The 26,532-nt window shown below is 46.0% G+C and overlaps 1 protein-coding gene across 4 annotated transcripts in view; it reads right to left on the bottom strand.

The window, feature by feature from the left end:
- The window catches only part of PLCL2 (phospholipase C like 2), a 198,342-nt gene that overhangs the window by 44,297 nt on the left and 127,513 nt on the right, over positions 1–26,532 (bottom strand). For 3 of the 4 annotated variants that reach the window (XM_061194711.1, XM_061194712.1, XM_061194715.1), the window contains exon 4: positions 12,643–12,718. In XM_061194711.1, the coding sequence (XP_061050694.1) occupies positions 12,643–12,718 (76 nt within the window). Of the gene's footprint in view, positions 1–12,642; positions 12,719–17,732; positions 17,781–26,532 lie in introns of those variants that run through there. The other variant, XM_061194713.1, reaches the window with a different exon arrangement.

Here is a 26,532-nt window from a genome sequence, read left to right as displayed (position 1 = left end):
GTGAGGGGGGCGTGCCTTCCTCCGCCAGCGCTCCGCCTGGGGAATCCGGGTGAGATGGAGGGGCGTCCCTCGCGTCCTCTGTGGAATCCAGTGAGCATGCCACCCTTCTAAACACGGGCCACGGGACTCACCTGGGCTGGGATCAGACGAGGAACAAACAGCAGACCCGCCTCACTTCACTGTGTTGAGAAACAAAACGGCCTCTTCACCCCCATTGTACTCAAAGATGAGCTTTTCACACGGAGGACACGTTTGTCTGGATGGCCCTCGGAAGTCAGTCCCTTCCCCTCTACCAGCTGGGCACGATCACCCAAACACACGAGGCCCTCGGGACGCCCCCCTGTCCACCTCTCCCTTTCTTTTTACGCCTCTTATTTTAATTTTTGAACAGATAATATAGTCGCACGGCTCAACAATTTAAAAAGTATAAACTGGTATACGGAGAACGACCTTTCCCTCCGCATCACCCAGCCTCCTTGGCCCCTCCCACTGGGCAACCGCGGTTACCCCCTCCCTGAGAGAGCGGTGCCCTCAGCATCTCACAAGGCTGTAGCCTCCTGCCCCACCTTTTAAAACACATGTGCAGGGACTTCCCTGGTGGCACAGAGGTTAAGAATCTGCCTGCCAAGGCAGGGGACATGGGTTCGAGCCCTGGTCCGGGAAGATCCCACATGCCACGGAGCAACTAAGCCCATGCTTCACAACTACTGAGCCTGCTCACCTAGAGCCCGTGCTCTGCAATAAGAGAAGCCACTGCAATGAGAAGCCCGCGCACCACAACGAAGAGTAGCCCCCGCTCGCCGCAACTAGAGAAAGCCCCTGCGCAGCAACAAAGACCCAACATAGCCAAAGACAAATAATAAATCAATTAATTAATTAAAAAAAAAAAAACGAGCAAATAGCACACACTGTTTGCCTTGCCTTTATAAACTATGTATATATACATATACACACATATAAATACACACACACACATATACATTTTTTTTTATCTTTATGTGTATATAAGATCTTCCTTATATAGGTATATATATGTAGTCTGTGTGTCTGTGCAGGTGAATATATACACATACATATTTCTTTATTCTTTTTGAAGGGGTAGCGTAATGTCCCATCATATGGATCTATCAAAACATATTTAACAAGGACCCTCCTATTGAACACTTAGGTTGTAACATTTAGGTTGTTCTCAGTGTTATAAAGAAAACTCTATACACATGTATTTCCCCAAATATGTGATCAAATCTTTAGAATTAACTCTAAAAAAAAATAGGAGTTGCTGGTTCAAAGTGTACATGATTCGTAATTCTGAAATTTACTGCCATGTGGCCTTCCCTAGGTGTGGACCCAATTTATACCCCCTAACAATGTGACAGTTCCCAGTGTGACGGAACTTTGGGGTCTCTGATATGAACGTTTGGATCTGACGCATGAAAAGTGGCGTCTCCTTGAAACACCTCATTCTCCAGAAGATCACAGTGTCTTCCTCCTACCCGTCTGGCTGCACCCTAACCTCCAGGGTTGCTCTCCTGTGTCTCCCCAACGTCCAAACGGTGAAAGCCCAGGGCTCCATCTTCTCTATTCATTGTCACTGCTTAGAAGATCTCAGTCTCCAAGCTTGAAAGACCACTTTCGTGCCCACGGCTTCCAAATTCATTGCCTCCGGTCTGGACCTCTCTCTGAACTTTAGACTTGGAAGTCAACCAGGCATACCAAACTTAACACATCTCCATCCAAACCTCTGATCTTCCCTCTCAAACCCTCTCCCCGGCAGTCCTCCCCATCTTGGTAAAGAGAACCCAACCAAGAATCCTGCAGTCCTACCCTCTTTCTTTCCTCCTGCCCCACGTCCAATCCATGAATAAATCCTGTTAGCCATCACCACTGCCCAGACCCCCCCCAGATCAAGCCATTGAGTGGCCTGGATGGTTGCAAAAGTCTCCTGGGTGGTCCTCCAGCACCTGCTTTCACCCCCACCCCTTACCCCCTGCTTATCGGATGCAGCCACTCTTCTGCTCAGACCCTCAGGAAGAGCTTCCATCTCTCTGAGAGCAGAGCCAGCGTCCTCGCAACAGCCCGGCCCGTTGTCACCTGGCTCCTGCCCTCCCGGCCCCTTGCTCCCAACACTGTAGCCACGAGGGCCGTCTTCCTGAAATAAGCTCCTTCCAGATATTTGATAAGCTTGCTCTCTGCCTCCAGTCATGCCTGCACAGATGTCACTGGTTCCCTGAGGTCCTGGCTGAGCACTTTATTGAAAAGAGCTGCTGTCCACCCCTGCCCCCGCCCTGTCCCCCTCTCTGCCTCACTGATTCCAAAACACTCACCACTGTCGGACACAGTGAGTGTTGTATTTACTTGCTTTTTTATTTTCTGTCTCCCATGACTCGACTTCAGCTTTGAGAAGGCCGGGGTTTAGACTCTGCGTTCATAATTGTCCCTCTACCTGTAGCAGGTTTGCATCGTTTATGGGTGAGTCTGGACATCCATTTTATTTTAGAGTCTTTTGAATTTCCCTTGTTGTGAACTGTGTTCATATTCTTTGCAAAGAATACAAACATGAGGGTCGTTGGCCTTTTTCAGACTGATTTTAGGAGTTCCTTGTGTATTAGGGATATTAGCCTTTCCTGATACGTATTGCTAACATTTTTTTCTTAGTTTCTCGTTGTTGCTGCAGCTTTGCTTCTGATCCTTTGTGTCATACAGAATTTTTTGCATGCAGTCTAATCCATCAAAGGGCTGTGTGTGTGTGTGTGTGTGTGTGTGTGTGTGTTTGAATGTTTTGCTGCAGCTTCTGGGTCTGTGCTATCTCCCGTCTGTGCTGCGGCCACTGCTGGCCTGGGCCTGGCTGTCCCTGCGGGGGCTCCTCTCCCGCCTGGAATTCCCGCCCCACCAGCCTTGCTCCCAAACCGCTTTCCTGACTCAACTGCAGCTCCGAACTCTGGTTCCGTGCTGACCCGATGGGTCAGTCACGGGCTGTGCTGTCCTCTCACCAGAGGACCAAGTCCCCTGTGCAGTGAGGATTCTGCTGGCGCCTCTCCTGCTCTCGGCCTGGAGCCCTGGGGCGGGGAAGTGAGGTCCCCAGACTCCCTCAGACTGAGAGTAGGACCTAATAAATGTCTGTGAAGAAACAAATGGACGAATAACCGCAGCATTCCACGTTCAATTCAATTCAGCAAATATCTACTGAGTGCCAGCTTTGGCAAGGCGCTGTTCTTGGCGTCGGTGGGAGACGATATGAATAACAAAGCTCCCTGCTCTCAAGGAGTTTACATTCTAGTTGGAAGGAGACACACAATAACCAAGGAACATGAGCAAATGATACTGTGGTTGGAAGGTAATGACTGCTATAGGAAAAAAAAAAAAAAAGGTAGAGCAGGGCAGGGGTTCAGACGTGCCGGGATGTTTTTAAGGTTTGAGGTTGAAGTAAAACATCCAGTTCTGAATTATTAATACAAACTCATAATCATATCCTGGGATTGCCTATATTTCCTCCCAACCCTTTCTTCATTAAAGAACTCATCCATAGCACAGGGAACTCTACTCAGCGCTCTGTGGTGACCTAAATGGGAAGGAAATCCAAAAAAGAGGAGATATATGTATATGTATAGCTGTTTCACTTCGCCGCACAGTAGAAACTAACACAACATCATAAAGCAACTATACTCCAATGAAAATTAATTTTAAAAAAACCAAGAACTCATCCATTCAAATAACTCCTCCATTTGGATGATACTAATTCTATCTGTAGACGCCACTCCACCCCAAGCTTTACTACAGTTGCTTCGACAATGTGCTATTTCCATTTGACCCTCTGCTATGGTCTGTTTTGTGTCCCACTGCCCGACCCCAATCCATATGTTGCAACCCTCATGCCCAAAGCGATGGTGTTAGGAGGTGGGGCCTTTGGGAGGTGCTTAGGTCCGGAGTATGGAGCCCTCATGAATGGAATTAGTGCTCTTCTAAAGCTCTACCCCTTCCACCATGTGAGGACCCTGCAAGAAAGTGCCAGCTCCGAACCAGGAAATGGGCCCTCACCTCGCGATCTTGGACTTCCCAGCCTCCCGAGCTGTGCGAGGTAAGTCTCTGTAGTTTTAAGCCCTCTGCTCTGTGATACTTTGTTATAGCAGCCCGACTGGACCAAGACAGCCACCCTACATGATCCCAGGCCCAGCACGCCTGAACCAGACCTTCACAATCACCTTCCCCCTACCCCAGTAGCTCAGGCCCCCACATTCCAGTGCTGTGTGGAGTATTGGAACACGGAGGGCAGAGGAGAGAGATGGGTCAGTCAGTGAGTCCCCAGGCCTGTCCCAAACTATTTCATGACCCCACGGCCTATGGTAGTTTCCAGAAGTGTTCAAGACGTTGACAGACAGAGCTTGAAAGAAGGGCTTTATAACCGAATACATTTGGTTTGGGAAATGCTGAGTTAAACTAGGGAACATTTAGCATGCTGATGTGTCCCAAGAATCTCCAAAGGGGAATATATTGTGTTATGAAGATTTGGTGATGAAACCCTTTGCCCAAGGAGCATGACTAGTGTCCCTCAAATCAGGCTTTGGGCAATGTTGGCCTTAGAAGTCAATGCCAAACACTTGATCCTTGAATTAAAAGGCTCCCGTCATATAACCCAACCTCTACTTCCAACCCTAATTTCTGCTGCTTCCCAAAGCAAACATTTCCCTTCGGACAGGACAACATACGTCATGTGCATGGAAAGCACACCTGGACGATGAAGCCTCTCCCCTCTGGCCCACCAGAGAAGCCCCGTCCCTCCGCTCTCCTCACACGGACCGTACATGCCTCTCTCAAGCCCCTAGCTCAAGCCCCACCCCCTCCCTACCAACAAAACCCCCTGGCCTGCTCCTTCTCTCAGATTCCACTTATACCCGTTGCCTAATCTACTGGCTTGGTTGTGTTTTATAACTTTCAGTGGTAGCAGAGCCCGTGCATTAGTTTTTGCATCTCTAATCAATACTTAGTACAGCATCTTGTCATTAAACGCATTCCACAGATGAACGACTGCATTTTTCCTTTACTATGTTAACATGTGTAATGACATATTTTTGACAAGGCACTGACCTATAATGAAAGAATACAGGTTAATTAAAATTGCTTCAAATTCCTTATTCTTAGAAGATTTACCTCTAAATATTGTTAAAACATTCTTAGAATGCATTTGTTCACTTTACCCACTACAGTGCCTTATTTATATTATATTATATATCATATATCATATCATATGATTTGTATACCACAGAATTTGAAAGACAGAAAAAGCCTTAGAGACCATCTAGGCTACTTACTTCATTTTAGATCCAAGAATACCTAATCAGATATATGTGTGTGTGTGTGTGTGTGTGTGCATAAAACCTTCTGGTATTTGAGAAAGATGATTTAATTTACTGTGGACTTTACTTGACTTGTGGTTCTTCTCAAATTTAATAAACAAGTATGATGGAATAATAACAAAAATGATTTTTATGGGAGTGCCAGAGTTGAAGGAAGCCTGACCCCTCCCCAGAAGATAATCTGCTGAGATGCTGAGAGCTGCCATTTATGTATTTATTTATTTATTTATTTATTTATTTATTTATTTATTTTTGGCTGCGTTGGGTCTTCGTTGCTGTGAACGGGCTTTCTCTAGTTGCGGCGAGCAGGGGCTACTCTTCGTTGCAGTGCGTGGGCTTCTCATTGCAGTGGCTTCTCTTGCTGCAGAGCACGGGCTCTAGGCGCACGGGCTGCAGTAGTTGTGGCATGTGGGCTCAGTATTTGTGGCTCTAGAGGGCAGGCTCAGTAGTTGTGGCGCATGGGCTTAGTTGCTCTGCGGCATGGGGGATCTTCCCGGACCAGGGCTTGAACCTGTGTCCCCTGCATTGGCAGGCCGACTCCCAACCATTGCGCCACCAGGAAGCCCCAGAGTTGCCATTTAGATGAAAAGTGATGCGTTCAGAGACTCTGTGGGTTTACAGGGAAGGAGGAGGCAGAGGAAGAAGTGACAAGAAAGCACAGCTTTGGGATCTGCGCACAGGACAGATATCCAGGGAGGTCACACATCCGCCCATCTCCCTCCCCTTCACTCCTGGCACCGGGAAATGTCACCAGTGAAAGCCGTGCTGGGAAGAAGGAATCGCTCTCATCAATCCGGCAGGCAGGCATGGAGCAGTCACCCTTTGCAGGGTGGGGAGGGGTGGGGAGAGGCTCAGAGGTGAGCATGAACCCAGGAGGGGCCTCTCTGCTCCACCCTCTAAAGAGAGCTTCTCGTTCAAATGCAAATTCCTGGGCCCTGACCCTGAAGATTCAATACTGGGGGGCGAAGCAAAGAAACTGCACTTTACACAAGCGTCCCTAGGAGACTCTGATCACACTTGTAGGAAATCCTGTTGCGATGACAGCTATGTGGTCGTCTGAAGGCAGGATGGGGTGATGGGCACCCGAGACGGTGGGGTGTGGTGAGACAGCCGGTTCCTACAGAATGCTTGCTTGTTAAGACTTCCTGCCTGAGTTGGCCTAGTTGTCACTTTTGTGATCATCCTCTACCCTCACTTATCATCAGCAAAGGTTCCTTTTGAGGGAATTAAGAAGGATGGGGCGGGGGGGGGGGCAGGCTGGCCCACCGACAATGACCTTGCTACTTCTTGGCTTCTGAGGCTTCACTAACTGTTAGTTAATTAAAGTGCCCGGGAGAGCATCTGGTGATTCTTAGAAGAGGAAAGAGGCCGAGGGTCCCAAAGGAGTTAAGAGTTCATGTGTCTCACCTTCAGAGAGGTCACTCTTCACCTTCAAAGTGAGGCATTAACTCTCCCCCTTGAAACACATGCTGACAGGCTGCAACTCATGCACCCGTGCCATCTCATGGGATTACTTATTTGATCTTCTCTTTTTAGGTGACTGTAATCAGGCCATTCCAAAATTGCTGCTTAGGCAACTGATCTGAGGTCACTGTATTCTGGAACCTGTGGGGCTATCGGGGACGCATACAACTCACTGTCACTTAGAAGGAGGAAAATGAGCCAGAGAGAAGTCGAGTGACTAACGTAATACCACACAGCAAGACATGGTACAGGGAGCCCAGGAGCATAGGTTTCTGGATCCCCAGGGAAGAGCCTCTTACTTCTGTCAATTGGGGCTGAGAAACATCCTGACATAAGCGAAGACAAAAGTTATAGGCTCCCAGGCTTCCTTCTGCAAACACTGTTAACAGAACACTGAGAAGTGTTTTCAGAATGACTCGTACGGGTGATTTTACGTTTGCTGTGTTGAGCAAGACGATGTGAGCAAAGCAAGTGATGGATGGTGACAGGTTACTTATCCGGAAACCTTCGCTGCTGAGAACACACTGAAATCCCAGGAGTTTGCAAAACAACAGAGGCCTCTGAGCAATGTCATGTGGGTCTGCCTGACACCCTGCTTGTTCTCCCCACATGGACGCGTCAAGCTCTCTCTGCTTCGAGGTAAGATAAATCTATCAAGCTTGGTCCCAGGGGAAAGGCCGGCAGACCAGAAGCAGCAAATCAGAAAGAGAACATACGAGTCATGTACAAACAGGCAGTGGGAAATGCAGCACGAACAGTAAGAGCAGTAGCGAGTGAAAGCCGAAGGAGAGGAGATGGAACTAAACTGCGACCCCTGGGATGGGATCTCAACAGGAAGCCCCAGTGCACAGCGCAAGGGCCCTGAAAACTTAAGGCTCCTGGGGGCATCGCCGCATTAACCACAGCAAATAACCACCCTGGGTCATCAAAAGTTCAAATTACTTTTGGCAGCCAAATTTAAGAAAGCAGAGATGTGTAGAATCCATTACAGAAAAATTTCCAGTAAGCAGATTAAAAGGAAGGGTAATTAAAGCTTTTGTTATTTCGAAAGCTGCCTTCCATCCCCCTTTACTCAGTAATGGTGCACCCCTGCCGTGCATGGGAGCCCCTCAGAGCTTTCAGAACAGAAGCTTCTACTTGAACAGGTTGGGGGGCCGTGGCTGGGCTTTCTTTCACTTAGAGCTTGACTGCCCCTCCCCTAACGGGAAATTGGAAAGAGCAGGGACCCGACTCTCCTGCCAGAAGAGGAGCCAGGCTCTCGCCCACTGGGTGCAGACGCCACCTCTGCACCTGGCCTGCCCAGAAAGCCGGGGTGGCAGGGGTCCTGGGCGGCAAGCACCTGCCTCACCCACCTGGCCCCAAGCCTGATGGGCGTGGCCACACCTCCTCCAGGACCACCTCGGTCAAGGATTCCTGCCGCAGGTCAAGGATCCCTGTCACAGCTTCCACCGCTCCATCCCTTCCTTCCTCTTTCTTAAACTTAGTAAATTAAATTAAGTTTAAATTTAGCAGTGATTTAATGTTTGGCAGAAGGATGCATACACCTAGTTTAAAGATAAAGAGTTGTCACCAATCCCCCCTCTCCAGAAGCAGTTACATTCAACCCCTTTAGCTGAGTTTGTTTCCTTTTTGAGTATCTATGTCCATATTGCTAAGTAACAGGCATATACTGTTTAGATTTTTTTCCCCAAGCATTACTTATTAAACTGCCCAGATGAAGGATGAGAATTTGGCTATTTTCATGCTCCCCACCGTCAGGACTCTCGGCCGTCTGGGACCTAGTTGCTCCTGAATCCAGCTTTCGGACAGCTTTCCCCTTTTATTCCCACCTTTACCCCGACCCCCAGAGTCATCTCCTGCCACCAGGTCCCGGCCTGGGGGGTCTCCACGAAGTCAGACTGTGCCCCCATCCCCGCCGGCTTCAGGCTCAGCTTTCTTGAGTCAGCTAAGTCAACTTTCCTTTTCCTGTTTCCAAAATTTTGTTGCTCCCATTTTCTTCGTCCTTAGAAGTTTTTTATTTTTAAAAAACCCTACTGTCATTTTAATGAGGCTCAGAAGGGAGTGGACATTAAATGCATGTGTTAATGCACCATCTTGGACAGGAAGTAAGTTACTGACAGGAAATAAGTCATTGATTTCTTTTTTTCTTCCCAGAGAACAAATGATTTTCCATTTAAATTCACCTGATGAAAACATCCAATGCACCGAAGCAAAGCAGTCTGGACGACCTCCTAGATCATCTTCCTGTTCTTTACGGAACAGATCGATTCAGTGACTAACTAAAATTCAAACACAGGCTGCCGTGTTGGGGCTATTGAAGGACAGAAAGAGCTAGACATTAGAAAGTGGAAAAGATGTTTCCCCTGAAAGAATCCGGCTAATCTTTTATCAGCTTTTATAAACTTTTGAAAAAGAACTTGTATGAACTTTTACAGTGCTTCTCTCTCTGTAGATTCCGGCCCTGCCCCCCTGTGTGTGTTCCTTTCCATCACCCACTTGGATACTTCCTGGGAGAACAAGCATTTGTTAGACCCAGGAGGACGTGTGCTCGTTACTTCACACAGACCCGTTCCTGCACGGCCGTGCCATCCATCACTTCTCTGCCTTTCTCACTCACATGGCAGCCCAGATCCACTCATCCCACAGCCCTCCCCGCGATCCAAACATTCAGTCAGTCGCTGTCGCTGGCACCACTGGCCTCTGGCTCTGAGCAAATGCTCCACATCCTGCCCTTCCTGTACCCCCTTCCACCACACCCCAGAGCCGGCATCCCCCCCTTCTCAGTGGAAAACACTCCTCCACCCCAGGATGCATCCACACGCCACGGCTCTCCCTTTCCAAGGTCAAGTGTTTCACAGCTACGCTTGATTCCTGCCCTCCTCACTTCCTGCATCCTTTATCCTGGGCTGATCTTTTAGCATCTTCCTCTTCACCTCTTCACTGGATCTTCCATATTCCTAGGAACGTGGTTTTCTTATTAAGATTTCCCTTATTAAGATTTCCCTTTAACCTGCCAAACTTCTGTGCTGGCATATTCTCTTCTTAAAAGAGTGGGCTACACAGGCTGCCCCAACTGCCCCTCACCTGGCTGTTCTCACCTCCCTTCCTTGGTCCCTTTAGGTCCCTGCCTGCTGCGCGAGCAGCTTCCTGGCCCACCTTGGCTGCGGGTCTTCACTTACCGGCGTTCCTCCCCGGCCTCGGTCTCTCCTCCCAGTATCAGCATCAGCAGACTCATTTCTAGCTCCAAAAAATCAGTTACACAGCGGGGAGTCTGAACCTGTCCCAACTGGGTGCACTTTTCAACACGGGACTGGAGGCGGGTGGCGTGTGACTCCTTATTTTCACTTATTTACATGAAGGTTTATCTAATAAGAATATAGGTTTGTGTTTAAAAGTGTGGAATACTTCTAAAATAATCCTCTCTTCCAGCACTTTGGTGACCTATACCTTCACTTTGTCATTGCAAGATTAAAGATCTGCAAGCAGAAGGACAATTACTCACCAAAAGTAAAATCTTATGCAAATGCTATTGAGCCCAATACAAATTAGCAACTCTTCAGATGACTAAGAAAGATATGCCTTATAAACATAAGAAACAAAGATCAAGAGACTCTAAAATAAGCACTTGGGACAACAGAAGTGCTGTGTAGGCGGTCGGCAGTAATTATGAAACCGAGAGATGATCCTTATGTGCTTCTGAAGGGCTTTCAACCCGAAGCAACTCACACCATTACACAGTGGTTGTCCCCACTCCTACCTCCCCAAGCAAAACCCTTAACAGACAAGACTCTTCAGCTTTTTAAATACAAGCAAATATATCCCTTACTGAAATCGAACAGAAAAACAACATAAAGCTGCATGATGCTAGACATTATCAAATTTCATAAGCCAAGAAGTTGCAAAGAATTGCCAAAAACTCAAATTGTTAAATTAATAGCCAGTTCTTTATTTCCGATAAATTGTGGTTTCAGATTCTAACGGTCCACAATTCTCATAGCAATACATGCATTTAATAGAATCGAATACTTCATAAAAGCCGAATCACATTTAGCCAGTTAATATCTGAGCGACTCCGCTGTGCAGATGTTAGAACAGATGTCACGGGTAAAATAGAGAGAGTCACTCAGCATGCAAGCCTGGTGCACAGGAGGTCACTGTCCCGTTTGGAAGATGGGACACGTTAATAAAAGACAAAGTGACCGAAGAGGCTTGATCGGCTGAACCAGATACATGTCTGAAGGGCTGAATGGAATGGGTCCGGAACACACATCCCGGAATCAGGAAAGCCCCTGGGAGACTAATGAGATAAGAAGAAGACGAGGACAGACTGGCAGAGAGGAGGGAGACAGAGGTCCTACCTTGTGGAAATCTAAGTGGAAACACACAGGGGATGGCAGGGGGCGCGGGGCAGCCCAAAGCCCGGCTGGACAAACAACCTCACATCTTCTTCCTCACTGTTCCCAACAACCTCCAGCGGGTCCTGCCCAAAACAGTCCTCTGCACACAGCTATTATGATCGTCACCTGAAAGCTCAACTTCTCTCCCCTTCCACTAAAGAACTAGGGGTTCCCCACTGCCTCACAAGCCGAGTTCAGGCTCCTGAGTCACACACAGTAAGTACTCAATGCGTCTGACTGTGTGTGGTTACTTCCATACGTCCTGTTTGATTTGAAGGTTCTAGAAGACGAAAACCAATCTTGCTTATTTTTTTAAATATTTTGGTATGTAACAGACAGCTCTTACAAGTATCTTAGGCATAGTACAAGTTCAAAACGTATTTATTAAATAAATGAACAGATGACTTAATTTAATACTTTGTATATAACATTGGCAAAGTGGGTGGGCCAGTTGGCAATGACTTTGCATAGGATGTTAGAAGTTTAGATTTGGTCAGCTACTCAATGATTTTGTAAAGGGTAGTGACATGATAAAAAGTGGTATTTGAGGTAACTTGCTTTAATTGTGGTTGTAAGTGTCCCAGAAAGGACGAGAAGTAGAAAGATTACTTTGCTAATAATATTTTGCTAACAAGATGAGGATTTTTGTCTGTTGATTAGTCACTAATGTGCATATTCTTCAATAAACACCAAAAGAGAAACTGTCGCATGTATCTTTGCCTTTCATCTATTTTAAACGAGTTCGTTTCTGAGATAAGAGATGACTTTTTTTTACGGCTAGGTAACAGTTATGGCCTCTTGATTTGAAAGAACAGCAACCAAAAACCCTAGAAATTAAGGACAGATACACTTATTTATGAATTACAAATATTCTCCACATTAGAACCTTCCAAATTGACACTCAAAATTTGAAAATTGAAAGAATTGCATTTCACCTATTTTTATTACAATGCAGAACACTTGACATTTTGGTTTTATCGCAGCTAAAATTAATGAGACGGTTGTTTATGTAAGTAGAATTTTGTAATCTAGCATAACATTTGGTTGTGAAATGAATGAATTCCTCAGCATGTGAAAATGCCAGTGCATTAACAGTTTCAAGAGGTTGTAACTAGTGCCCACGGAGGTGGAAGAGATTTAGCGCAGAGGGTCTCAATCTGGGCTGCAGCTTAGAAATGCTTGGGAACCTTTAACAGCTATGAACTCTTAAGCCACACCCCAGACCATGTCAATATATTTGAAAAGCTCCCCCCAGGTGAGTCTATGATCCAGGCTTGAGAACCAGTGAATTAGTATTTTCTTTAGCCATGAAGAAATACTTTTTATATCTGATTTTCTTGACATAGTATCAAAAAGATGAAGTAGCTCAGGGGCAAAAGAGATGACGCTACTAACTTTATTTTAAAGCAAAGAAACAAATTCTCACTCACCTGCCTTCTGACAGTGTACAATCTTTTCATACACAGCATCTGCATTTTCAATCAACGCCTTGAGGGACTGGATCATCTGCAGAGGAAACATCCAGACAGAAGGTCACACAGACAGCTGGACACAGGAGGGTCCGCGCTCTGCCCCCAACGCGGCTGAGGGGATGCGGCGACTCGTCCCTCCATCTGACGTCCCACTACTCAAGTTCATGTGTGTACGTGTTAAATGATACAGTCACACCTCCCCACACAAGGGCTTAGACCAGACTGTGCAGAGTATGTTCCTGGGGGGGGGTCAGGCTTGTACAACACTGGATTTGAACCTCAAGCCAGTACCTGAGTTCGTTTCAGTGTGAAAAGCTACAAATAAATATGTGTGCACACCCAATCTGTCCTTCGTTTTAACAAAACCTCCTGCGTCACCTTACGGAAAGCTCCAGCACCTACATGCCTTGCTCACCTCAGCCAAGATGCCTCCATCTGAATCAGTTTAAAGCTTACGATGAGGATCAAAAAAACAGCATTTCTTTGATGCATCACTACTGCTAACACTCAAACAAGTATTTTTAATGTGCCTATCAGTGATTTAAAAAGTTCAGTGTTGAGTTCTTGTTCTAAATTGCATGTGCTTGTTTTAGGAGCCACGCTTGAATTAAGAAAAAGGAACAGGGTACAGCTGACCAATTATTTTACTCACCAAAATGCTGGGAAAAGATCTGTCTGAAGTAAACTTTTTGGCTCTAAAATCACTATGAAAATGGGATGGCCAGATTCAGTTCTCATGGCTCAAATGGGGACAATTATGATCCTTGCCATAACTGTAGACTCTAGCTTTTTGTTTTTGCTTTTAATTTAATTTTTATTTTATATCAGAGTATAGTTGATTTACAATGTTGTGTTATTTTCAGGTGAACAGCTAAGTGATTCAGTTATACATATACATGTATCTATTCTTTTTCAGATTCTTTTCCCATATAGGTTATTACAGAATAATAAGTAGAGATCCCTGTGCTATACAGTAGGCCCCTGTTGATTATTAGCTTTTTGTATTTAAATATTTCACATGATAATATTACTCATCTCTTTTACAGGGCCATTCTATTTTATATAACAAATACCAATCTATCATTGTCCATTCCTTTAAATTCTGCCTTGTTTTTCTTTATAGTATTTATCACTAGCTGCCATAGTAATTATTTTATAGAAACTAAATATACGTAGGTTGGATTATTTATATAACTCGAAGAACACCATATTTTATTAGTTATACTTATTTAAACTAAAGCATAATCAACACGCCTCTTAAGAAGTACCCCAGATTCTTAAAGTGAGTCACACAGCATTTATCAACTTCCACTGTTCTAAGAAAATTATAGTAAACACTGTGAGGTTTGAAGGCCAAAGCAGGTGTTCATTTATGCCTTCATTCATTATTCATGGAAGGTGTCCTGTGGGCAGCCGCTGAGCCGGAATGGGGGCAGGGTGACCGACAGGACACAGCCCCCGTCTTCAGGAAGTGCACAGCCCAGTGGCACGGCTCCCACTTAGGAATTCGGTATTTTCACATTCGTTCTTCAAGATCTGAGTCATTCCTGCAAATTTAAATATTCTACTTGACAGCTTGACATATTGAACAGGCAGTGATAAAAATGAATAGCTCAGAACTCGATTATACTGATAGAAAGTCATTTGTACCACTACATAATTTGCATACTGAAAAGGTTCATACCATCCTCAGGAACCTTCTTTAGCTTTGATGCCGAGCCAAATGAGAGGCATCACAAAGCAAGGACTTCCCCTTGCTGTGGCTGTCACAGCTTAGTGTCAAAGAACTGGCCAACCGTGCCACCATCATTCAAACAGGGGGAAAAAGCCACAAAATGAACCTGGTCATGAGACAAGTGGGCAGGACAGGACCAGTAACAGAAGGAATGCAAGAGAACAAAGCAGCAGCATTAAGGCCAGACTCACACATCCAGACAGCCTACGGGGGAAGGTGGTCAAAAACAGATCCACATCAGGGCTGGGGTAGGCACAGAACAAGCACAGATTTACATGGGTTCCTCAGCTTTGTCATCTAGGACAAGGTATTAAACATCACGGAGCCATAATTTCCTACCTGTAAACTGAGCTGAATAAAAGACATTATGAAGGCTCATAATATTGTGAGGATTAGAGGAGAGGATGCTTGCGGCTGGAACTTGCCAATGGTGAAGTCGCAGTGGACTCCGCACTCACCCGGGGGCCCGGCAGAGCTCCTTCTGGAAGTCCCCAATTAGCTGAATGAGTGTGCCTTCCTGCCCTGTTCTCATTGGCAATGTTTTACACACCCATTACTGATACTAGTTTTGCTTGAAAAGCCTGGTGTGAAGAAGCTCAGAGAAACAACAAATCGCACTATTACTCTCAGAAGCATCTTCCAGTTTAAAGTATTGCCAAAGGTTAAAGAGTGCTGCACCTTTTTTTAAAAAAAATTAATTAATTAATATATTTATTTTTGGCTGTGTTGGGTCTTCGTTTCTGTGGGAGGGCTTTCTCTAGTTGCGGCGAGCAGGGGCCACTCTTCATCGCGGTGCGCGGGCCTGTCACTGTCGCGACCTCTCTTGTTGCGGAGCACAGGCTCCAGACGCGCAGGCTCAGTAGTTGTGGCGCACGGGCCTAGTTGCTCTGCGGCATATGGGATCTTCCCAGACCAGGGCTCGAACCCGTGTCCCCTGCATTGGCAGGCAGATTCTCAACCACTGCACCACCAGGGAAGCCCAGTGCTGCACCTTTTAACTGTAAAAGACACGACAGGCTTCAGAAACGCACGTCCACCTCCAGGGGCTAGAGAAGGACGCTGCCCTGCCCCTGTGCTCTGTGATGCCGGAGGACTGATCCTTTACTCTGGGGACAGTCATGCACTGAGGCTGCACGTGTGGGACCCTGAGGCCGGTGCTGAGAACGCACGAAGAGCAGAATGACCCGGGGCCACAAGCGAACAGTAATCACATAAAACGTGGCAGTGCCACCGCTGCCCACGTGCTCCTGGGGGTGACAGTGAGATGCTCCTAAGCCAGGGCAGGGTAGTGGGACAGTTCAATACCAAGCCCTTCTCCCGGTAATGGGGGTGAATGTGCCCCCCGACTTATGTGCAGTATATAAATTATGAAGGTGGCTAACACCCCAGGTGAAGGATGCAAACACAGTGAAAAGCCAGCCCCCCGGGTTTGGAAGTGAACAGCGGCAGGTCCCTGCGGAGCGTATCAGAGGGGATTCCAGAGGCAGTCAGCCCAGGAGAGGTGGGCACCTGCTAACCAATCAGCAACTTTCAGACACAGGAAGAAAGAAAACCCACCCAGACCTCAGGAGAGATGATTCACTTCGCCACACCTGTCATGGAATGAACGCATCACTCCCTCTGGGAGGAGGAACTGCCAGTTTGTATCTTTTTATAGTTGCAGGGTACATATTTATGATTAAGTTTATAGCTCTCGTCCACAGCTTGAGTCCATTAACCCTCCACTCCTGCAATATTCGTGTGAGTTCTCCTCGAGTAAAGGGCCCGTCTAGGTGTTGTTCAGGGAACTCTCTGGCCTGTGGGCTCCTGTAAGCGCACTCGGTTAAAGGTCCAGTGGGCCGAGAGGGCAGGACCAGGCCAGGCCGGGCCTCCCTGCCTGCCTACCCGGCTGGCTGAGGTCTTGCTCTCGCACGGCTGACAACTATGACTGAATGCACTGCGGACACAGCAGGGAGACCGTGGAGGCACCATCAGATCTAGGGGCGCTGCCACTCGGGCTGGGTCTGCCACTCTGTAACGAGGTGCAATTATAAACAGTACAAGTGTTGGCTGAATGAGTCAAAATGGAAGTATTTCAACGCCTCCTTGGCATCAGGTACGTACTTGGCGTCCTCCATTTCCTCTAATGCTCACCAAGCCCATGGGAGGTGGGTGCTGGTGCTGCTGCTTTCACAGATGTGAACACTGAGGACCCGAGAGTGAAGCCACTTTCCCAAGGTCGCCTGGGGTGATGAGCAAAGGGCTGTAACTAGTGAACAGGGGGACGGGGATTCTGTTGGACTCAAAGCCTCTGCTGTTTCCACGATACCAGGAAGGTCTTGACCACGCGCAGCAGCTGAACAGGAGGAAAGCGCATTGCAACCAGGAGGATGGACAGAAGCATTAGGGAACGTCCTGGCTCCCGACAGGTGTTACACACAACATGTAGCATCATCTCAGCTACTGACACGGGCCCAGAAGTGTGTTTTTATAAAGTAATGTTTCTATAAAGCACTTTGGGAAAACATTTTTTCAAATGACAACATTAAACAGTTTACTTGGCTCCACTAACCAATTCATTATTAAAAAACAGAAATCAGAAATCATTTATATTTCATGTGAAACCACTAGAATAAGCATCTCAGACTAGACAAAAGCAGATACGTGGGGAGTGACATCAAGACATGAGTCAAAGGGAAAAACTGCTTTAAGTTATCTTGTTTTCTCTGTATATATTACATTAATATGTGACTATAGCGCAAGGCCTGGTAGAGTGACTGGTTTTATAAGCATGATCTGCATTAATGCAAATTTCATCGATTCACTTTAAATGCACAGGTGTTAAGTCTCAGCACCGAAATCAGACATCGCGCTGCTGGCCCAAGTAACTTACCACGTGGACCCTCATATTGTTTACAAAGTACAAGATGCTTTCAAATAGCTGTTTTTAATGGATTTTACATTAGTGTCCAGTTACCAGTACCTCCTAAATTTCTGGAACGAATGCATTAGGAAAATTTATAGATTTAACATAGCCCAGAAACCCATTTCATAAATTCGATCAACTCTAAGGTTTTTTTTTTTTATAAATAAATTTATTTATTTATTTATTTATTTTTGGCTGCATTGGGTCTTCGCCGCTGTGCACGGGCTTTCTCTAGTTGCGGCGAGCAGGGGCTACTCTTTGTTGCGGCGCGCAGGCTTCTCATTGCGGTGGCTTCTCTTGTTGTGGAGCACGGGCTCTAGGCGCGCGGGCTTCAGTAGTTGTGGCTCACGGGCTTAGATGCTCTGTGGCATGTGGGATCTTCCTGGACCAGGGCTCGAACCCGTGTCCCCTTCCTTGGCAGGCAGATTCTTAACCACCGCGCCACCAGGGAAGCCCCTAAGATAAGGTTTTAATATAGGTCTCAAGCAGATGGAAAGTAGGAAGTTTCAACTAAAGGCAAAGTAAATATTAAAATTCATATTTTATTAAGTTGGAAGGAAACCAGAAATGCCTTTTGTAAGAATGCCCTGTTTTGAAAGTAACTCCCCATGTTAGTATAAGGCAAACGTCTCTGTTTATAGGTGTGATTATGAGAACTATTACTACATTAATATATTTTATATTACTAGATTTCTGTAGACTGCTTCTTTATTTTCTGTTTTGCAACCTGTGCTACACAGCCCTACAAAGTGAGTCCGCTCACCAACGCTGAGAACGTACAGAAAATAAAAACGAAATTCCCTCTGGAATCTGTCAGCTTTGGTGCTTTTTTCCTGTGTTCTTGAAAGTAACGTCCTCAGTTAACAATGCTACTTTTGTCTTTAACACTTTACAATAATTATTACTGTGTGGGTGAAGAATTTTTGAATCAAATGCGGGAACTCTGGGATCCGGGACTTCTAAATTGAAATGCACAGGTAACGTTTCCTTTCGCGAAACTTCCAAGTACAGCAAAATGTCACACAGTTGAACTAATGGAAGAGAAACCATTCATAAAGTTATTGTTGGGAATTACAACATAGCTTTTTGATACTTGAAAATAATATAAAAATCACACATTTGAACTGGGGCATAAAAGTCGCACGGCTGTGGCGGTCTTTAGGCACCTGCAGGCTGCAGTTAAAGCCCCTCCACCTCACACAGGCCGCTATGCGGGCACCACCCTGGGGCCAAGGAGTTCCAGGTCAGCGTCCCTTCCAGCAAGGTCACTAGGAAAATACTTTCTAAACAACAAACCGCTTCCAGAGTAATCTGTCCTAGTTTCCTCATGAAACCCGACTTCTACTTCCACATTTTTCACCATGCAAATTGCAGAAAAATCACAGAAAAAAACCTATATGATAGAGAAATAACTCTGCCAGACAAAGACAAATATCAAATGATATCACTTATATGTGGAATCTAAAAAATAAATGATACAAATGAACTTATATACACAACAGAAATAGACCCAAAGACAGAAAACAAACTTATGGTTACCAAAGGGGAAAGGGAAGAGGGATAAATTAGGAGTTTGGGGTTAATATACATACACTACTATATATAAAATAGATAAACAACAAAAACCTACTGTACAGCACAGGGAATTACACTCAATATCTTATAATAATCTATAATGGAAGAGAATATGAAAAAGAATATATATATATATAGCATATGTATGTATAACTGAATCACTTTGCTGTACACCTGAAACTAACATGACATTGTAAATCAACTACACTTCAGTTAAAACATAAAATTAAAAAAAAAAAAGGAAAGAACTCTGCCAGATAGAAAGCACTACTGGATTGTTAACGAATATGTAGAGAGGAGTGTACGTGGCTGCTGCCACATACCGACCCCCTTGCAGGTGTGATGGGAGGGGGCAGGACAGAGATCCATGTGCAGTGTCGTTAGGCTCTCTAGAAATTTCCGCTTGCATTAGAGGAAAGTAGGGAACATGGTTAGAAAAGGGCCAGACTGTCATACAGAGTGAAGTAAGTCAGAAAGAGAAAAACAAATACCGTATGCTAACACATATATATGGAATCTAAGAAAAAAAAAAAATGGTCATGAAGAACCTGGGGTAAGATGGGAATAAAGACGCAGACCTACTAGAGAATGGACTTGAGGACCTGGGGAGGGGGAAGGGTAAGCTGGGACGAACTGAGAGAGTGTCATGGACATATATACACTACCAAACGTAAAATAGATAGCTAGTGGGAAGCAGCTGCATAGCACAGGGAGATCAGCTCGGTGCTTTGTGACCACCTAGAGGGGTGGGATAGGGAGGGTGGGAGGGAGGGAGATGCAAGAGGGAAGAGATATGGGAACATATGTATATGTATAACTGATTCACTTTGTTATAAAGCAGAAACTAACACACCATTGAAAAGCAATTATACTCCAATAAAGATGTTAAAAAAAAAAAAGAAAAGGGCCAGACTGGATGGGATACGGAATTACGATTTTAAGCTGAGATGTGCTGTGATCACGGTAGAATTTCAGGCTCTGAACAAAGAGTAAGGAAGGAATGGGGGACGGGGGTATGAAAGGGGGGCAGGACGCAGGGGGGCTGGGAAAGAGAGATGGGCTGGAGAGGGTACATCGGGAAGGACAGAGCAGGACCCAGTGACTGATGTGCTGTGGGCACGGAAGGAGGAGCCAAAGACAAAGAGGGTAAGCCGGACAGATGAGGGGACTGTGCCACACCCGACCGCTGTAAAGCTTTTCCAGGTTTACACTGTGTGTCTAAGGTGTTAACTCATCCAGGAAGTGGAGTTCCGCCCCAGCTGAGCAGAGGAGTTGGCAGTGAACGGGGCGGTCTTTTGAGGATCTGTCGCAGCAGCTAGAAGCCGTGGGAAAGCTTGGTTCTAGGGCTCGAAAATCGGAAGTTTTCTGCACCAAGGTAGCAGCTGAGATGAAACAATGTCTACATCTCCGAGGGAGGAATTTTAAAGATAAATGAGATGCAAACACCACAGCAACACTGCAGATAATAATAAGCAGAGGGAACCTGGGTAAGAGACACAGAAGGCGTGGTCAGAGGGGCAGGGACAGAACAAGGATGTTGAACATTTCCAGGGGTGGGAGGAGAGTTTCTGGAAGGTCTACAGTGTTAGGAGCTCCGGACTTGGTCATGTGGTAACTCTGGACAATAAGATGGCAGCACAGACAGTTCTGCTGTGTGACAGACGTATTCCTAAAAATCACCGCACTATAAAAAAGCTGTGTGATAAAAAACACAAGGTTTGTGGGGAAAATGGGGTCGGGGCACAACACTCAGAAACTCTGCAGTGACACATTACAAAAGGCAGGAGCAGAATACAAGTGATAGCACAGTCCTGCACATGTTACGTAGTTAAGGAACGCAAAAACGCGGCAGTGAGCGTGGCCTGTGGCACCTGACCTTGAAAAAGACCTGGAGTTTCTTGTGGAAGTGGGCCGGGAAGGGCTGCAGCTCTTGAGTTACTGTGAGTGGTGGAAGGAGGGGGTCTGATGTCTGGTGAGAGGTTATAACTGAGATGCGGAGGGCGCAGCTCAGGACCCACTCGGTGATCTGATGTAGCAGCTGGTGGGTGTGTGAGGTGGGTGTGTACGTTCAGTTCACCCAGGTGCAGTGTTCTGCGCTCACTAGTGTTTCTTGCTGTCAAAACCGTGCCCAGGTAAACACAAAATCCGCGTTCAGTTAAAATTATCCCTTACTGTAGTGATCACATGCAAATAAATTTGCATGTTCAAAACAAGTGTTATAACTGACTATAAAAGGGAGAGTATTTCAAGATCTATGCAATTTTCTTGTGAAGTAAAGTTAAACTCTCAGTATCTATCATAGTCAACTGAAGTATGCTTTTGGCATCCTATAAGCCCTCCTCCACAATGTATTCAACTATTTTAACAATCATTTCTTGCCAGAGAAGAGATGCCAAGTGCTGTATAAATCTGGAGCAAATTATGAGCTATGAGTGACCCAGAGTCCACATTCAGGAAGCCAAGAATTCTCTAGCTTTTCAACATGCTCTGATTCGTCATAAAGTTCACTGCAAAGCTAGGGTGGTATGTACCTAAGGGTGAGGCACATAGCTCTCCTGTTACTTACCTTTTATCTGAGCTACACGCTAAATCTTCATGCACTACATTTCAGATCAAACCCTGTAAACTGAGATCCCATTTCATCTGTAAGTATCTAGCTGAATTTTCACATGATGAAAAGCCTCTCCTACCACAATCAATGTCTCCATCTACCCCTTCTCACTCTAAATCAATATATAACCATATTCACACACTTAGAAAGGGCTGCATTTCACAGATTAAACTTCAAGTTTTAACTAAATGGTAGTTCCTGAAGTGAATTACCATGTCAATATAAAAGCAAAGAGACATTATGCTTATTATACACAGAGTAATACAGGTTTTGCCTGTACTCATCTAAATAACCATTTGGATTCAGTATACAATTCATGGAAATAAATAGTATCATGTAGTCAAAACAACCAATTTATTGCTCTAGGTGCTTTCTTTCTCCTAGTTGCTTTGGTGCCTAGTGCACTTGGGATGGACCAAATGCTTACACTGTGGGTATTTCTGAGAGGCACTTCCAGCATTAGCCACTAGAAGTCCTTAGTAATACACATTTGTAGGCTGGATGAGAGGAGAAAGGAGCAAAGGCAGAGAAAACACCATAAAGAGGAAATTAAGGAGGGGGAAAAAAAAGCACTATATAGAGGAATAAAAGAAAAAAGAACAATAAAATCACAGAGCCAGAGCTTAGAGGAATTAAAACAGTGAATGCACAAGGGTGATTTACCTTATTAAAAACCATCCTTCAAATCAGATAAGAAATTTTTATTTTATGCAGACAAGTTAATAAACTATAAAGCCACAACCAAACCTTTACGTGAAAGGAATTCACTCATATTTCTAGATTAATTGAGACTTAGATTACTAGAAGTCTTCATGTTCCCAAATATATTTAAATAGGTCAGGGCTGGTGAAGCTCGGTAGTGCAGAATAGCACAGGGAAAATAGAAAAGGGCTCTGGAAAAGCTGGGAGTTCCAATAAACCAAGAGATTAGTTACGAACTCAATGTACAGATTTTAAATGTTTATTCTACCGTAAATTGTTGGCAAAGTTTTAAATTTTCTGCATAGTTTTAGTTTCAGAAGTACACAGAATGTCAACAAGTGGAAAAGAATTTTGGTTTTGATATTGTACTGCGTCTGCTGCTGTATGATACGACACTCAGAGAAAACAAAAACTGTTGAAAATTGAGCAACGAAACAGAACCCAAACTACCCTAAAAAGGAATTCCAACACAACTATAAAACTATCCAGAAAAACTATATAATAACTCCTACCACTTCACATCATGCTGTGCTTTTTTCTGTGTAGAGAGCATGTATACAGTAAGTTCACATGCACTCAAATGATAATAACCCTCTTATTCCTCCATTTTATGACCAACCTCACACAATCAGAAGTTTCCTTAGGGAAGCGCTCGGGATGTTACATGTCATGTTGCACATGATTACTGTGGGAAGCCTTATTCCACATTCTCATGCTAAACAGGCTACTTTATAGCACATGATGAATCATTTTGCACCACGGTGACCTCACGGGTGCACGCATACCCCATCTTCCCCAGGGCCCTTGGTCACGGGCAGCCTCTCAACGCTGTAAAACACTTCTCCGATTTTCTCAACTCTAGTAGCGATGTGTTGACGTGACACCCTCGTACCATCTCAGCATGACATTTAAGTGCACCCTGTGCTCAAATACCCTCTGTGGCCATGACAGCAGGAAGGGATATGAGTACGGGAGGGGCTTAGCAGCTGGGAAAGGAGCTTTCCACTAGGCCAGGAGGCAGCCAGGGTGTCCAGTGGGGATGCAGTCTACAGCCGGCCACTTGTTTCTGCTTCCAGTAAATGTCTGGGAAGAGGGAAAGGAGGGACAGGGCACCACTGTGACTCCCCCAGTCTTCAAAGTTTTAAAGAATGTGAGTTCAGAGGCTACATCTGTGATGGAGGGGAGTGTCTCCAAAGAACTGATGAGACTGGTTTAAAACCTGGCCTAAGTCATCCCTGCAGGAGAAAAGGGGAACTCGAGCTCGTTAAAGCCAACTACTCAGTGAGCAAGCTACTTCCGGAGACTGTATTAGGAACTTCTGGATGCTACAGAACTCTTTCAAGAGACCAAGGACCATTTAGAGTTCTGACATGCTCATTTAAAACTATTATTATGAGGGACTGCCCTGGTGGTCCAGTGGTTAAGACTCTGCTTTTCAGTGCAGGGGGCGTGGGTTTGATCCCTGCTCAGGGAACTAAGATCCCACATGCCTCGGGGTGTGGCCAAAAAATTTTTTTAAGAAATAAATAAAAATAAATAAAAATATTATTATGAAATTAATTAAATTTCAAAAGATACAGTTTGAATTAAACATAGTGTCACTTTTATTACCATCTACTTATATCAAGGTTTTTCTCCAAGGAGATCAAGGTGATTTAGAAACTCCTAATTAACAGACGGTAATTCAATCATAGTCTTACTGTAAGGTGTCATTAGTTTCTCTCAGGTCTGTGATAGCTAAGTCTAGATGTTAGTTAACAGGGGAAAGCAATTGGAGACTTCTCTGTAATGAAGAGCATTATTTTTGAGCCCAGTAAAGAGTCTGCAGTACTCTGGAACAGCAGAGCTAGGAGGAGGGCAAGAACCACTCGACCAGCTACTACAGTATTTACGGCCTTTCTGGTGTCAACCACAGAACTCACAGGCTCCTGCATCTTCTCCTTTCTGAGTAGAGAGGCAACTCCCCACGCAAGGTGGTGGGAAACCTAACCTTCTGCTTTTCACTTTGCAATTTTAAACCTGCCTTTATGAAACGGAGTAACCACGTATCCATATACAGCAAAGCTGCTGCTGTGATGTTCGAGTGATGCTGAGATACACACATAGAGAAGTCTTAGAGCATCAGGAGCTGCTTGTTTCTAGCCTTTGAACTCATACTGACATGATAATGAGCACCGTGTATTGAGAATTTCCTATGCCCTGGGCTACTTACGTGTGATCTCACCCACTCTGAGGTGGTGAGACCCTGCCCATGCTACAGATGAAGAAGCAACGTGCCCGGGTCACAGAGTGAGTGCCAGAGCAGGGACTTCTCATGCTCAGGGCTCATCTTCTTTGCCGGCACCACCGTCCCCCAAGCCCCCACTCACCTACTTCCAGGGTGCAGGCAGGGTCCCCCTTCCTCCCCCAATTGCTAGTCCCAGCGTCTTTGTGCAAGAACGATATTGTACACACGTGTTCACACCCATGCCCACCTGCCCGGGGCTGTGTGAACTCACAACTGCACTCACAGAGATGTGTCCTTGGCAGAACACGCCAGGGCACATCTCCTGTGCCCTGGGAGTCAGCTCACGACGCAGGTGAGAGAAGGACCAGGACAAAGACTGGCCAAGGTGGACCCACAGCCCGCGGATACTGCGTGCGGGGTCCAGGTTTCCTTCCCCGGGAGCACAGCAATGTGGTACCCACCAGGGCCAGCGAGGGTCGGGATGAGGGGTGTGACAACTGAGGGACGGTGGCTGTCTGGCATTCAGGGACTTCTTGTTTGGCCCACCGGGAGCCCATGCCCACCTACTAGCTCACGTGGCACTCAACTTCTGAGCGTGCTTTGGAAAAGCATGAAACACTCTTCGTATATGAGCCGTGTTCCCATCTCAGCAGCCTTTGCTGAATCAAGCTGCTCTCCTGTCTGGCCTCCTCTCCCCTCCATTCCTCAACCCTGGGGGTGTGTCCTCCTTAGGACCCATGAATCTTTAAGAGTAGGGCATTGCAGACAGGGCAAAGAATCCTCTGGTAAAGGGCAGGGGAGACTCTGAGGATCTGAATAAGAGCTAAATGGTCTGGGGAGCTGAGACGCTCGTGCCTTCCTTCCTCCCAGCTGTCCCAGGCCTGGCCTTCCGCCTCAGGCCCTGCCCTTCCCACAGGCACCTGGACCTGTCCAGGAACCTCCTCTTCCTGGACCGGCACAGGTGCCACTCACCGCCTGAGGACGGACACGGTGAGACCCTCTGGTACTGAGACTGGAAGGACAGCCACTCCCCCCTCCAGCCCTCGCCAGCCCCAAACCTAACCCTCCCAAGAAAGGCTTTCCGTGCATGCGTAAATGAGCCAAGTTCAGGGAAATGTAGGTACTCCGGGACATGGATATAGGGCGGGAAGGACACCTGATATCTGTGTCCTCTGGATCAAGGGCATTTTCTTTCACTCATTCATTCATTCACTCATTCGTTCATAAATATATTTTGAGGGCCTGCCCTGTGGCAGGCTCTGTCGTGAGAACGCAGGAATAAGCAGGACACACAGGGTCGCGGCCACCCGGGGGCTCAGATCTGGGGGCGAGAGAGAGAGGTACCTTCAGAAAAGGAATCAAACCAATGAATGCATAATTACAGGTCGTGATGAGTGTAAGAAAGCAGCAAAGAGCATGAAGAACAGCCGGGTGTGTGACCCTCCAGCCCTACCCCCAGCAGCCGTGGGAGAGGGTCTGGGTTTGGGCTTCACCTCCAGGTGGAGGTGGAGAGAACTTTAAGTAGAATGTGGTTGGATTTTATAATTCTAGAGAAAGTCCTCCTCCCTGCCTTAGGGGAGGGTGAGAGGAAACTAGGGGTTTTCAGAAGAGATGCAGAGCCTGCCCACCGGCTCCACCCAATTCCCCTTTCTCTGCCCTACCTTCCCCCTCCCCTAACAAGAAATGCTTGACCTGACTGAGAAAAGGAGCACTGCTTAAACTCAATCCTTAGACGGCTCGTTTTTCGTGCCTCATTACCAAGCAGCGCGATCATGATTATACATCTCGCTGAATACATGTGAACTAAAGTTAGTGACAAATTTTACTGGATTATAACACAAGATTCTGGTTGACTGTCACCATTTTTTTGCTGGAATACCACTCTGTCCTCATGGCCACTGTGAACAAACTGGAATTTTCACAGGCTTTCCTTTCCTAGTTCCCGCCTCTGGTGTTTATAGTTCTGACCGTCAAACACTAACAATAGTTTTACTTCTTCAGGGGTCCACTGCCTCTTCCAGGACAGCACTCAGGTGCCCTCCTCCTACTGGGGTAACAGAGTAAAATGATGTTCTATGGATCTACATTCAAAA

This window comes from Eubalaena glacialis, chromosome 6 (genome assembly GCF_028564815.1).
Source record: "Eubalaena glacialis isolate mEubGla1 chromosome 6, mEubGla1.1.hap2.+ XY, whole genome shotgun sequence".
Lineage (NCBI taxonomy): Eukaryota > Metazoa > Chordata > Mammalia > Artiodactyla > Balaenidae > Eubalaena > Eubalaena glacialis.
Note: the sequence above shows the minus strand (reverse complement) of the source record. Positions and strands in the feature narration are given on the sequence as shown.